Below are 15,109 nucleotides of genomic sequence, written 5' to 3' on the forward strand. Positions count from 1 at the left end.
CTATACTTATCATCAGGGGTCTGTCAGTCTGGCCAGGATGCCAGCGATATTATCTTCAGCAGCAGGTATTCTACTGCACAACACGGAAGCATGCACGCATAGATGTCAGCGGCATGCTTCACTACGGGACTCAGAGTAACTATAAGCTCAATACTCCTCCCCCCGGCCTCGGCGGCATACTTCGAGCCAGCCAATCATACCAGCCCACCACATCCGTGACGCTCACCCATGTGACTCCCGGCCGTCAGCTGACATACCCGGAAGCCACAGTGTAAACACCACAGAGCGTGCAGACTGAGAGGCTGTGCAAGTATCTGCTTGCCGCACAGAGCCTCCTACTATTAAAGGATGGAGTATAACAATGTTGGATTAGATACATATTGCGGATCAGCTTAGGACCGCAATTGGACTACCATGATAGAAACACCTACCCTGGAAATATATACTGTACGAATGGAAAGACGATGTTACTGTCAACCACACTTAGAACATTTGAACCACTCCTGGACTAAATTGTCATGCTTGTTACTTTTAAATGGTATATTGCAAGTAACTGTATTTGGACTAGGATTGGATTGCCATAGCCCCACTCATGGGACCGACAAAACCTTATGAGTTTAAATAAAACAGGTGTAATTTGTTTGCTCGTTTAAACCTTCAGGATGTACGCAAGCCAATCTGTAAATCCATTGGGCCTCTTTGCGCAAAATGAGGTTATCCCAATCTCCTCCCCGTTTGGGAGGACGTACCAACTCAATTGCCTGAAATTTCAAACATTCTGCCCTGCCTTGATGTTTTGCATGTACATGTTTTGATATGGAAGTGTCTCTTAAATTTGTAACGTCTCCAACATGTTCCCTAATCCGGCGCCGAAACTGCCGTATCGTTTTGCCCACATAGTTCAGTGGGCATGGACATGTAATTAAATAGACCACCCCAGCCGTTTTGCAGTTCACAAAATCTCGGATGTCATACTTAAAATTGGTGGTAACACTTTTGAATTTTTTTCCTGTTTGGATAAAATCACAGGCTCTACAACTACCACATCTGTGTGTGCCTGGTATCTGCCTGTCCAACCAAGTACCCTTATGGATTAAAGGATCAAAACAACTCTGCATCACCCTGTCCCTAATGTTTTTTCCTCTACGGAACGTGACTGAAGGCCATTGTGTTATCTGATCCGCCAAGTCTGCATCAGCACCTAGAATACGCCAGTACCTCTTGAGTATTTCCATGATCTCAAGATTGTTTGGAGTCAAAAGTACCTATGAGCCTGGTGACCCTTTCTTCTTTACGTTGTCTAGGGACTATGGTAGTTGTAGAGCCTGTGATTTTATCCAAACAGGAAAAAAATTCAAAAGTGTTACCACCAATTTTAAGTATGACATCCGAGATTTTTGTGAACTGCAAAACGGCTGGGGTGGTCTATTTAATTACATGTCCGTGCCCACTGAACTATGTGGGCAAAACGATACGGCAGTTTCGGCGCCGGATTTGGGAACATGTTGGAGACGTTACAAATTTAAGAGACAGTTCCATATCAAAACATGTACATGCAAAACATCAAGGCAGGGCAGAATGTTTGAAATTTCAGGCAATTGAGTTGGTACGTCCTCCCAAACGGGGAGGAGATTGGGATAACCTCATTTTGCGCAAAGAGGCCCAATGGATTTACAGATTGGCTTGCGTACATCCTGAAGGTTTAAACGAGCAAACAAATTACACCTGTTTTATTTAAACTCATAAGGTTTTGTCGGTCCCATGAGTGGGGCTATGGCAATCCAATCCTAGTCCAAATACAGTTACTTGCAATATACCATTTAAAAGTAACAAGCATGACAATTTAGTCCAGGAGTGGTTCAAATGTACTAAGTGTGGTTGACAGTAACATCGTCTTTCCATTCGTACAGTATATATTTCCAGGGTAGGTGTTTCTATCATGGTAGTCCAATTGCGGTCCTAAGCTGATCCGCAATATGTATCCAATCCAACATTGTTATACTCCATCCTTTAATAGTAGGAGGCTCTGTGCGGCAAGCAGATACTTGCACAGCCTCTCACTCAGTCTGCACGCTCTGTGGTGTTTACACTGTGGCTTCCGGGTATGTCAGCTGACGGCTGGGAGTCACATGGGTGAGCGTCACGGATGTGGTGGGCTGGTATGATTGGCTGGCTCGAAGTATGCCGCCGAGGCCGGGGGGAGGAGTATTGAGTTTATAGTTACTCTGAGTCCCGTAGTGAAGCATGCCGCTGACATCTATGCGTGCATGCTTCCGTGTTGTGCAGTAGAATACCTGCTGCTGAAGATAATATCGCTGGCATCCTGGCCAGACTGACAGACCCCTGATGATAAGTATAGAAACGCGTAGGGTCGGGTGAAGTGAAGGAATTTTGCGTAGGGGGCAGTCGCATTGTTGTGCATCTGTACATTGGGAGATTCAGGCGCGGTAAACGCAGGCTCCTGTGTGTACGAGGATCTAAACCACTGCTACACCAATGTTCAAACGCTGATTCCACAATTTGTTATCTTTGTTATATACCCAGTCATTAAGGGTTCGCAAATGAACTAGGATTTGGAGTATTTTGTTTAATACGTTTTTAAATACACGGTTGGGCTTTTCACAGTGGTGATTGTACCCCTGTTTTTAGATAGCTATGAATTAAAGTTATATATTTTACTCATCACTTCAGTGAATTTCCAGTTGTACAGAGGAGTGTATGACGCTGACCAATCAGTGACCAGTCAGCGTCATACACTCCTCTCCATTCATTTACACAGCACATAGCGATATAGCTATATCGTTATGTGCAGCCATATACACAGACATTAACGTTAATCAAGTGTCCTGATAATGAATATACTGTACATTACCTCCAGCCTGGACGTTATGTGTATTCAGAATCCTGACACTTCTGAATCTTTTCTGTGAGATTCCAGCAAGCCACGAGTAATCTCGCGAGATTACGAGGTAAACGAGATTTAGTTTCCCTTGCTGGAAATCTCACAGAAAAGATTAAGAAGTGTCAGGATTCACATACACAGTCATGAATATTCATTATCAGGACACTTGATTAACGTTAATGTCTGTGTATGTGGCTGCACATCGCGTTCTAGTAAGAACGCAATGCTGCTGTGTAAATGAATGGAGAGGAGTGCATGACTCTGATTTGGGGTTAAATAAAAAAATAAAAATTAAATTAAAAGTCCCAAAAAAAGGTCATTATTTTGCATAAAATATATTTTATTGCCCCCACATTACATAAAAACCTAAAACCTACACATATTGGGTATCTACACGGCCATAATAACCTGAAGAATTAATTTAATGGGTTATTTAGCATGAAAAATGAACGGGATAAAAAAGAAACAAGAAAAACAATGCCGAGAATCGCTTTTTCCTATATTCACACTGTAGAAATTTTTTTTTACTGAGGGGGGGGGGAAATACTATTTCTCTCGCATAAAACAAGGCCTCATACAGCCACGTCAACAAAAAAAAAATAAAAAAGTTATGGCTGCTGAAAGGCAGAGAGGCAAAAACAGAAAAAATGAGCTGGTCATTAAGGTGTTTTCAGGCCCGGTCATTAAGGGGTTAAATTGTAAAACTGTAGTAGGTTGCTGCAATAGATCTTTCTTTAGTAATGGTCGTCCAATGTTTAGATATCTTCTACGACCTGATTGCATTTCTTTGTACTAAGCATATAATGGCATCCTAAGCTAAAAGACTGAATCACATGTAGGTAAGGTAGGTGTATCAAATGTACTTGTCTAATAGCAGAAGACTTTATACGTAATTTTTTTCCCCATTATTGTCATTCCAGAAAAAGGAGCCTGTTGGTGACACTGATGCTCTACCAGACCATATATTTAATGTCGAGGAAGTAACAGCAGATATCCTAAGTGTAAGTGTTGCAATTTCCCCTTAAAGAGGCTCTGTCATCACATTATAAGTGCCCTATCTCCTACATAAGGAGATTGGCGCTATAATGTAGGTGACCGTAATGCTTTTTATTTAGAAACCACTTTATATGTTTCTGTGGTAGATATAGCAGAGCAAGCGTAATCTCGCTGTAACCTGTCATTTACAGCGTGATCTCGCGAGATTACCCGTCCTCTGCTGTAACTACCACAGACAGAGTAACGAAGTGCAGGGATTGTGAATAGACATCCCGTGGAATGTCTATTCACTGTCTAAACACTTCAGTATCGTTAATGTGTTAGTATAAGACAACACCGGGATCTAAAAGGATCCCTATGCGCTGACTAAATGAATGGAGAGAAGTGTATGACGCTGATTGGTACAACGCCCACTGGGTCAATAGTAAAACATGCCCAGTTGTCCATTAAGAAACTCATTAGCATAAAGCTAAAATCGCTAATAAGGTGGTGAAGTGTGTGTGTGTGTGTGTGTATATGTGTGTATATATATATATATATATATATATATATATATATACCGTATTTTCCGGACTATAAGGCGCACATAAAATGCTGAGAATTTCTCAGAAATAGAAAGTGCGCCTTATAATCCGGTGCGCCTTATATATGAACCCGACAGTAAAGAGAGGGGTTCATACAGGATCCTTTACCTCTATCGTGGGCGGCAGGGGTCGGCGGCGGCATACCACAGCACACACCATGCTCCTCCCCCCCCGTGCGCCTATGAATTTATTAGTACGGTAAGGGTATGTGCACACACACTAATTACGTCCGTAATTGACGGACGTATTTCGGCCGCAAGTCCCGGACCGAACAGTGCAAGGAGCCGGGCTCCTAGCATCATACTTATGTACGATGCTAGAAGTCCCTGCTAGATGCTAGAAGTCCCTGCCTCGCTGCAGGACAACTGTCCCGTACTGTAAACATGATTATACTACGGGACAGTTGTCCTGCAGCAAGGCAGGGACTCCTAGCGTCGTACATAAGTATGATGCTAGGAGCCCGGCTCCCTGCACTGTGTTCGGTCCGGGACTTGCGGCCGAAATACGTCCGTCAATTACGGACGTAATTAGTGTGTGTGCACATACCCTAAACGTTTTGATTTGCAATTACAGCTGAACCAGTTGCAAGTTATTGTTAAAAAGTGTAATAAATTTTGACTTGCAGTCTGAGCAATGGTTTATTTAACGGTAATGTGCTGCGCCTTATAATCCAGTGCGCCTTATATATGAAACATGATTGCTTATAAGGCGCTCATAGAAAGTGCGCCTTATAATCCGGTGCGCCTTATAGTCCGGAAAATACGGTAATATGACTAAATCCGGGAATCCTGTATAATTTATTTTAGGGGACCAGGGAAGTACTTGGAAGTTGTTGGTTGTTCTCTTCAAACCACGTTCAGACATTTCTAGTCGTGTAATGTCATATTGTCTTGCTGGAAGATTCCATCTGCCCCAGGGGAGACAAACTGCATGTATGGGTGGATGTGATCTGCAATGATGGATTCATACCCAAATCGTTTCAGAGTGCCTTCCACATGGATGAGTGGGCCCAGAGAATGCCATGAAAAGATTCCCCAGACCATGACGCTGCCGCTACCAGCTTGTGTTCTTGCTTGCAGGAAGTTTGATCTCTGATGTTTCTCGCCTGACACTCACACGTCCATTCATTCGATAAAGCAGAATACGTGACTCATCGGAGAAGGCAACCCTTTGCCAATCATCGGTGGTCCAATTCCGATATTGCCGTGCAAATTGAAGCTTTTTCCGTTGCTAGCATAGGAGCAATGACCATCCGTCTGCTTCGGAGCCCCATACGCAGTAGGGTTCGTTGAACTGTTGTTTTAGACACACGTCTGGTAGCCCCCTGTTTGATTTTCATGGTGAGCTGCTCCACTGTGGTGTGTCGTTCGGCTATCGCGCACCTTTGTAGCCGACGTTCACCTCTCACATCAATGACACGTGGTGCTCCGCTGTTTCCACCTCGGTTATTCCCAATGGTGCCATTTGTCCACTCAAGATACAGTTTCACCACAGCAGTATACGAATAGTTCACAAACTACGCAGTTTTAGAAATACTGGGAACAAAGAAGGAATTCAGGCAGCACATCCTAAAAACAAGGAATTTTTATTCACCCATGCTCAGCTCCTCCGAGCCTTTCTCAAGCATAACACGATACGAGTATTGACCGATATTTAAGGTGTAATAAGCCAATTACATTATATCAAACAATTAATACAAAAATGTGCTAATACAGATATATAAAACCATATTACAAATATCATATATATAAAAGTTTAAAAGACAGTACATAGCTGTAGTAAATAATTATAAGTCCAGTGATCCGACTCTCCACTCGTGGCACCCGGCATCTACAAAACCTAATTGTGCATGTCGGTACTCAAAGAAACCAATCAGCAAAGTCCATGCCGAATACAGGCATAGACCCACTGAGCATGTGCGAAATAAGTCATACGCGCATGCTCAGTGGGATAGAAAATTCGATGGCGTCCTTACTTCACAGAATATATGCAAATACAGCGTTCCAAGACTACAGCCACCATTCTAGTAGCACAGTCCTAATAGAACCATCAATTGATCTAGTGTTGTTAGTGTATCTTAGAACAGGGGCGGACAATAAATATCCAGTTATTTGTGGCACATATATAACTATTTCAGGACACAATGCACAGCTATGCAAAGGGGGCGAACTCAAATCGTTCCTCTATGTTAGGTCTCATGCCCACTTCAGTTTTTTCCTTCACGGTGCTAACCGTTGTTGTCACGGATAGCACCCTGAACCCATACATTTCAATGCGGCCATGCACACTTCTGTTGTTTTAACTGAACCGTGTGGCCGTTCAGTCAAAAGTAGTGCAGGTCCTACTCCTGCCCGTTTTTGACAGAATAGTCTCGGCCTTTGCATTGAATTTGTTCCATGAAACAACGAGCTGCACACTGAAGCCATCCGTGTGCAGCCCGTGTGTGACGGGACCATCATTAACGGCCGTACAACGGCCGACGGAAGTGTGCATGAGGCCTAAGATCATTTATAAATGACGTTCCTTGATCCAAACTAATTGAAAAGGACAAGGCAAAAAGCCATAGATCAAAAAAGAAAGAACTGACCTATCGGGGGCTAGAGAATCAACGATCACGTACCTAATCGTACAAAATGTGTGGCTAGGACCTAAATAGTACCCTTCTGTCATTAGAAAGAACCCCATTTTATATGAAGAATTTTACACTGTAGGATCACTTGAAATCTAGATGTCCAAATTCTAGTATCGTGACCAGTCAAAATGCTAACCACATCCTTAGAAGAATTCCTCAAGGGCTATAGTTTCCCAAATGAAGTCACTTTTGGGGAGTTTCCACTGTTTTGGTTCCACAGGGACTTTGGAAAAGCGACATGATACCAAGAAACCAATCCAGCAAAATCTGCGCTCCAAAAGCCAAATGGCGCTCCTTCCCTTCTGAGCCCTGCTGTATATCTGTACTCTGGAGAAGTTGCTTTACGAATGTTGGGGGGATTTTTCTTCTTTAATCCTTGTAGAAATCGTTTTTTTTTGTTTTTTTTTTAGCTAAACGGCATCTTATTGTAAAAATATTAAGTCCTTGTGGGGTGTAGTTTCCAAAATGGTCTCTTTTTGAACAACAACTGGCTGCAGCATAAAAAACGCAGAGGAAAATGTCCCTGAAAAGGCATTAAAACGCTGTGCGTGTCAAACTAGCCTAAAACTGCTATACTATATATTATTTGTATTGTACAATGTAATCAGGTAATATTCTTTCTGTCATTACAGAAATCGCGGCCCTTCCCAGCCTGCTGCTGCTATGACCCCACATCATTTTTTCATTTTTTTTAAATTTATTTAAAAATGACATGGGGCCCCTCTCATTTTTCATAACCAGCCAGATACAACACGGCAGCAGCAGGCTAGCGTTACCACGATGGGGAGGCCCACTGGTTTTAGGCTTTCCTAGTCTAATAATACCAGCCTGCAACCGCCCCGGGACTCGACCATCACTACAGGAAGTCGGGTACTGGATCGTACCTGGCTCTTCCTGGCACCCCTGGTTGCGGTGGGTAACGGGGTAATAATGAGGATTAGTGTTAGCCTCTGCATCGGCTAACACTAAGCCCCGCCTTAGTAACGGACGCTGTCAATCAGCCAGCCGCCATTACTAAGGCGGTAGTAATAAAGTTTAAAAAAAAAATACAAAAACATAGAATTTTTTTATTATTGAAATAAGAACCCTCCACACAATCCTCGTTAACCATTTTATTGAAAATGAAAAAAGCCGTCATCTAAGTAGTCCTCAAATCCGAAGTAGTCCAACAACCGAATCTGCAAAAAAAAAAACAAAACACAAATACAAAAAAAAACCCATTAGTAACACATGCGGTAGGTTTAGATACAGGGCCCATTTGTGATACTGTCTGTTGTACCCTGTATCTAAGCCTACCACATATTCGGCTTAGATACAGGGCCACAGTAGTCTTATACTATACTTAATATCTCCTAATGCAAGCAAATAGTACTGGGCTAGGTAATGTCCCTACGGAACAACCTCCCTTGTATAATGAAAAGGTAACTCTATAGTAATTACATATACACACAAGAAACAGAGTGTAGAGTCATGTATATATGAAAGGAATAACACATTTTATTAAATACATATAAAAACATACATGTTAAAAAGGTACATGAGTGGAGAGACTCTATGTTAAATATACAGCTAAGTAGGAGAACCAGGTGTATGATGTATTTAAAGTCGTTGTATTAAGGACGTATGAATAGGGCATGATGGCCATGAATAGCGTGAGTTATTTGGAATGTGCACTGTTATGTTAAGGACAAAGGTGTCTAAAAAGTATTTGCTAAAGTACAGAATTCCTGACTTAGAAAGCTCAGATAGCCTTACACATAGTAGAAGTCCTGGTAGCCTAGGTGCCTGTGTGTAAAACACTGACGCGCGTTTCGCGATATCCGCTTCCTCAAGGGGAAATACCATGGGTAAGGCTATAATTTAACATATATGTATTTAACATATAGAGTCTCTCCACTCATGTATGTTTTTATATGTATTTAATAAAATTTGTTATTCCTTTCATATATACTTGGCTCTACACTCTGTTTCTTGTGTGTAATAAATAGTCTTATGCTGCTGGGGCCCTGTTTCTACGCCTACTATGTGGTAGGCTTAGATATACAGAGCTCATCAGACAGGATCACACTTTTGTGATTCTGTCTGCTAGGGCCTGTGTAGAAGCCTGCCACATGGTAGGCTTAGATACAGGGCCCATGTGTGATCCTGTCTGTTAGACCCTGTATCTAAGCCTACCACAATGTAGGCTTAGATAGAGGTCCCCAGAAGACAGAAACGCCATACTTACCCTCCTCTTCGGCTCTGGACCCAGCGGAGATCCTGACACCATCGAGTGTTGCGATGTTGTGCGCGGCGCACAGCGTCGTGACATCATGATGCGAGAAGATGTCAGGGCCTCCGCTGCGCTCCAGAACGAGGAGGGTAAGTATACGGTCAGTTACTATAGTAACGGGCCTGTGTAGTTTATTACATACACTGAAGGAAATAAGTATTTGATCCCTTGCTGATTTTCTAAGTTTGCCCACTGTCAAAGACATGAACAGTCTAGAAATTTTAGGCTGGGTTAATTTTACCAGTGAGAGATAGATTATATAAAAAAAACAACAGAAAATCACATAGTCAAAATTATATATATTTATTTGCATTGTGCACAGAGAAATAAGTATTTGATCCCTTTGGCAAACAAGACTTAATACTTGGTGGCAAAACCCTTGTTGGCAAGCACAGCAGTCAGACGTTTTTTGTAGTTGATGATGAGGTTTGCACACATGTTTAGATGGAATTTTGGCCCACTCCTTTGCAGATCATCTGTAAATCATTAAGATTTCGAGGCTGTCGCTTGGCAACTCGGATCTTCAGCTCCCTCCATAAGTTTTCGATGGGATTAAGGTCTGGAGACTGGCTAGGCCACTCCATGACCTTAATGTGCTTCTTTTTGAGCCACTCCTTTGTTGCCTTGGCTGAATGTTTCGGGTCATTGTCGTGCTGGAAGACCCAGTCACGAGCCATTTTTAATGTCCTGGTGGAGGGAAGGAGGTTGTCACTCAGGATTTGACGGTACATGGCTCCATCCATTCTCCCATTGATGCCGTGAAGTAGTCCTGTGCCCTTAGCAGAGAAACACCCCCAAAACATAATGTTTCCACCTCCATGCTTGACAGTGGGGACGGTGTTCTTTGGGTCATAGGCAGCATTTATCTTCCTCCAAACACGGCGAGTTGAGTTAATGCCAAAGAGCTCAATTTTAGTCTCATCTGACCACAGCACCTTCTCCCATTCACTCTCAGAATCATCCAGATGTTCATTTGCAAACTTCAGACGGGCCTGTACATGTGCCTTATTGAGCAGGGGGACCTTGCGGGCACTGCAGGATTTTAATCCATTACGGCGTAATGTGTTACCAATGGTTTTCTTGGTGACTGTGGTCCCAGCTGCCTTGAGATCATTAACAAGTTCCCCCCGTGTAGTTTTCGGCTGAGCTCTCACCTTTCTCAGGATCAAGGATACCCCACGAGGTGAGATTTTGCATGGAGCCCCAGATCGATGTCGATTGACAGTCATTTTGTATGTCTTCCATTTTCTTACTATTGCACCAACAGTTGTCTCCTTCTCACCCAGTGTCTTACTTATGGTTTTGTAGCCCATGCCAGCCTTGTGCAGGTCTATGATCTTGTCCCTGACATCCTTAGAAAGCTCTTTGGTCTTGCCCATGTTGTAGAGGTTAGAGTCAGACTGATTAATTGAGTCTGTGGACAGGAGTCTTTTATACAGGTGACCATTTAAGACAGCTGTCTTTAATGCAGGCACCAAGTTGATTTGGAGCGTGTAACTGGTCTGGAGGAGGCTGAACTCTTAATGGTTGGTAGGGGATCAAATATTTATTTCTCTGTGCACAATGCAAATAAATATATATAATTTTGACAATGTTATTTTTTTATTTTTTATTTTTTTTTATATAATCTATCTCTCACTGGTAAAATTAACCTAGCCTAAAAATTCTAGACTGTTCATGTCTTGGACAGTGGGCAAACGTACAAAATCAGCAAGGGATCAAATACTTATTTCCTTCACTGTAGGCCCCAGTTACTATAGTAACCATTTATAGATGCGTTGCGGGAGGGCGCATGCCCTGGTTTTGGGGCCCAGTCGTAATTGTGACTGCTGTGACGCCTATAGCTGCGTCATTATGTGGCAGTCATCCTGGGCACTGGGCCAAAGATCCGGGGCATGGGCCCTGAAAGCCTGGTGCTAGCGACGTCGCTGGTCTAAAGCCTTCCCTCAGAAGAACATGCTGCCCCTTCACAGATCTCTAGCAAGATGAAAAGAGTACAACCCTCTGCTGATAGTGAGGTCGACTCCAGGGTCTTTTAAGCACCTAAATAGGAGCAAACCAGAGGATGAGATGGACGCTTTCGTGCTATTGTTCCCTATTTACGCCTCATTTTTACAGGAGCGTCGCTTCCGAACCCAGGCGTCTATTTTAATTTTATTGGAGACTGCAACCCCCCCCCCCAATTACCCCAGGAAGTGCTTTACAGCGCTGGAACCCTGGCGCCCCTTTGGCCACACCTCCTTTCGTCATTTCCATCACCCACATATACATCCCCACCTCTACCTCTCCCAACTCATCGCCCTTTTTTATCCCAGGCAAATGCTTCCTGACTCCCACCCCTAAAATGTTCATAGGGGCTCTTTAGCCCACATGAGGCGTATTATTATAATACTCAACCTCCTTGGCAATCTTCAGGCCAAATGCCTTCGGAGAGGTCAGAGTCCACTCCAGCATGTGGATCACCATCCTCTCCTGATCTTTATCATTTCACATTTTTTGTTTAAATTTGTGTATTTCTTTTATGTACATAAACATTTAGTTCTTTAGTTTTGCACTTTTTCATAAAAAAAATTTGTGGATAAATTTATGTGTTTGATCCAAATAATTGTGCGTCTTTTTTCCCAATAATTGTGGCGGATGGCATGTGGGCAAGAATGTTGCCTCTATTTATTGACAATACATGGAATTCTTTGGTGACAAACAAAATAGTTTTTCTTGAAACATTTGTCCTCATTGTCTGTAGCACATCACGTGTAGATCTACTTTAGACCTTTTATATCATTGGATAAATATGAAAAGGTTAATCAGCATATTGTTTGGCTTATTAAAAAGTGTTTTGGGAGGGGAGTGGCCAGGCACTGATGTGAGCGGTCGCACGGAACTTCGGCTCTGACCAGAGACCCCTATTATTTATCCTGCGGAGGAATTACTGTTGCCACCATTTCTTATAACTTGCGGAGGAAGGGTAAGAGACCCACGAGGAGCAAAATGGGTCCGTCAAAAGCGGCAGGAGCTGCGGAGAAGTTGAAGGAGTTTGCCCGAGGTGCGGTCCAAGATGGCGCCCGCAGCGAGTCCTCACAGCATGGAGCAGAGGGGCCGGCAAAAGTTTCTGGAGGGCAGTCGGAGTTACGCCCTGCGGCTGAGGTAACAGCACAGCCTGGCCTGACATTGCAGCAAGTATCGGAGGCGCTGCTGGCGGCGATATTAGAGACCAAGACCTCGGTCACAACAAAAATAGAGGAGTTTAAAGTGGATGTGGGTCTCCTGAGGCAGGATTTGCACAACTTGAGGGACCGAGTCGCGCATGCTGAAACCAGGTTGTCTGACCTGGAGGACCGTACAGCTAATATACCCCGCACTCTTCGGGACCTCTCTGGCAAGGTGGATTTATGGCGCCAGAAAGCGGATGATTTGGAGAACAGGCTGAGGAGGAACAACCTTCGCATCATAGGCCTACCAGAACGAGCAGAAGGATCCCGTCTGGACGAGTTTACAGAGAAATGGCTGAAAGATATGTTTCCAGATACCGTGTTTTCGCAGGCTTTTGCAGTGGAAAGGGCGCACAGGGTTCCGGCGAGGCCGCCACCCCCTGGAGAGAACCCTCGACCATTCCTGGCGAGATTGTTAAATTGTAAGGACAGGGATCTGGTCCTGCAGGCAGCCAGACGCAAGGGGGCCATTAAAGTGGATAACGTCACGGTGACTATTTTCCCCGATTTCTCTCCGGAACTACAACGTCAACGCGCATCGTTTGTGATGATTAAACGAAAGCTGCGAGACCGACAAATTCCATATTCTATGGCTTATCCGGCCCGCTTGAGAGTCGTCGATGGAGATCGAGCAGTATTTTTTGCCAACCCTGAGGAGGCGGATGAGTGGTTGCTGAGGAATATGAGGTCGCCTAGAAGATGAAGGATTTCTTGGACTTAAGCGCTGGCATGGTGAATATGTATCCTGAACGGACATTTGCTGTCTTGCATGTGGGGAGAGGTTATACATGGGGGAGACAATGTTTAAAGTTTCCTTTCATAATGCTTTATCTTCCTGTAATATGCCTATAAGGGGGTTCGGAGTTCAGAATGGTTCCAGATCATATATTATTCTTGTTACGATATGTGATTGTAGTAGGTTACCGAAGTGTTAATAGGGGATTCTGACCAACGGGTGGTTGTTCCTCTTATTCTGTGGCACAGTAAAGCACATTATAGGGGGGAACTTGTTGGAGTACGCAGCCTGATTTGTGATTCCACTGTGTATATTCCTTAGCGGTGGAAGCTACCCCTTTCATATATAGTATATAGCTCTTGAGCTCCTGTTGAGCTCCTGATGGCTAACTGGGTTTTTATGTGGTTCATGTTTTTGATCTCTGTTTTACACTGTCAGACAACGAGTACCTTACATTTTGAGAGCTGCATATCAGGGAACGGCACTACCTAGGGAGAGGGGGAGGGGGAGAGGGAAGGGCTGTTATCGGTACATAGAGAGTGTTCTAAGTATGGCGTCACTTAAAGAGGCTCTGTCACCAGATTTTGCAGCCCCTATCTGCTATTGCAGCAGATAGGCGCTGCAATGTAGATTACAGTAACGTTTTTATTTTTTAAAAACGAGCATTTTTGGCCAAGTTATGACCATTTTTGTAGTTATGCAAATGAGGCTTGCAAAAGTCCAAGTGGGTGTGTTTAAAAGTCCAAGTGGGCGTGTATTATGTGCGTACATCGGGGCGTTTTTAATACTTTTACTAGCTGGGCGTTCTGATGAGAAGTATCATCCACTTCTCTTCAGAACGCCCAGCTTCTGGCAGTGCAGACACAGCCGTGTTCTCGAGAGATCACGCTGTGTCGTCACTCACAGGTCATGCATCGTGTCAGACGAGCGGGGACACATCGGCACCAGAGGCTACAGATGATTCTGCAGCAGCATCAGCGTTTGCAGGTAAGTAGCTACATCGACTTACCTGCAAACGCCGATGCTGCTGCAGAATCAACTGTAGCCTCTGGTGCCGGTGTCCTCGCTCGTCTGACACGATGCAGGACCTGTGAGTGACGTCACAGCAGTGATCAGGCAGAAGCTGGGCGTTCTGAAGAGAAGTGGATGATACTTCTCATCAGAGCGCCCAGCTAGTAAAAGTATTAAAAACGCCCCGATGTACGCACATAATACACGCCCACTTGGACTTTTACTTTTAAACACACCCACTTGGACTTTTGCAAGCCTCATTTGCATAACTACAAAAATGGTCATAACTTGGCCAAAAATTCTCGTTTTTTAAAAATAAAAACTTTACTGTAATCTACATTGCAGCGCCTATCTGCTGCAATAGCAGATAGGGGTTGCAAAATCTGGTGACAGAGCCTCTTTAAGTTCTTGTCCTGGAATGTGAGGGGCATGGGGAATCCAAGGAAACGGAATATGATTTTTTTCTGTGCTCAAGAATGTGAACCCACATATAATTTGTCTTCAGGAGACGCATCTGACAGCAGACACAGTACAGTTTTTATGTAAGCCCTGGATTCAGTGGAGTAGACACTCTGTTAGAACTTCTGCCTCTAGAGGGGTATCTCTATTAATACATAGAACTCTTAGGTGGGAAGTGATGCATACCAGAATTGATCCTGAGGGGAGATACGTATTTGTGCATGCCAACATTAACTCCACACCTTATGTCGTAATGGGGATATATAACCCACCGCCAGGGTCTCTGGCACTACTTAGGGAGGCGGTTT

At 43.8% G+C, this 15,109-nt stretch overlaps 1 protein-coding gene across 2 annotated transcripts in view; it reads left to right on the forward strand.

Annotated features, from left to right (window-relative positions):
- The window catches only part of SARS1 (seryl-tRNA synthetase 1), a 193,354-nt gene that overhangs the window by 17,630 nt on the left and 160,615 nt on the right, over nt 1–15,109 (forward strand). The window contains exon 3 of one of the 2 annotated variants that reach the window (XM_075853537.1): nt 3,823–3,903. The exons of the other annotated variant lie outside the window; for it this stretch is intronic. Coding sequence (XP_075709652.1) covers nt 3,823–3,903 — 81 coding nt within the window. The remainder of the gene's footprint in view (nt 1–3,822; nt 3,904–15,109) is intronic. 2 annotated transcript variants of the gene reach the window in all.

This window comes from Rhinoderma darwinii, chromosome 2, assembly GCF_050947455.1.
Source record: "Rhinoderma darwinii isolate aRhiDar2 chromosome 2, aRhiDar2.hap1, whole genome shotgun sequence".
Classification (NCBI taxonomy): Eukaryota; Metazoa; Chordata; class Amphibia; order Anura; family Rhinodermatidae; genus Rhinoderma; species Rhinoderma darwinii.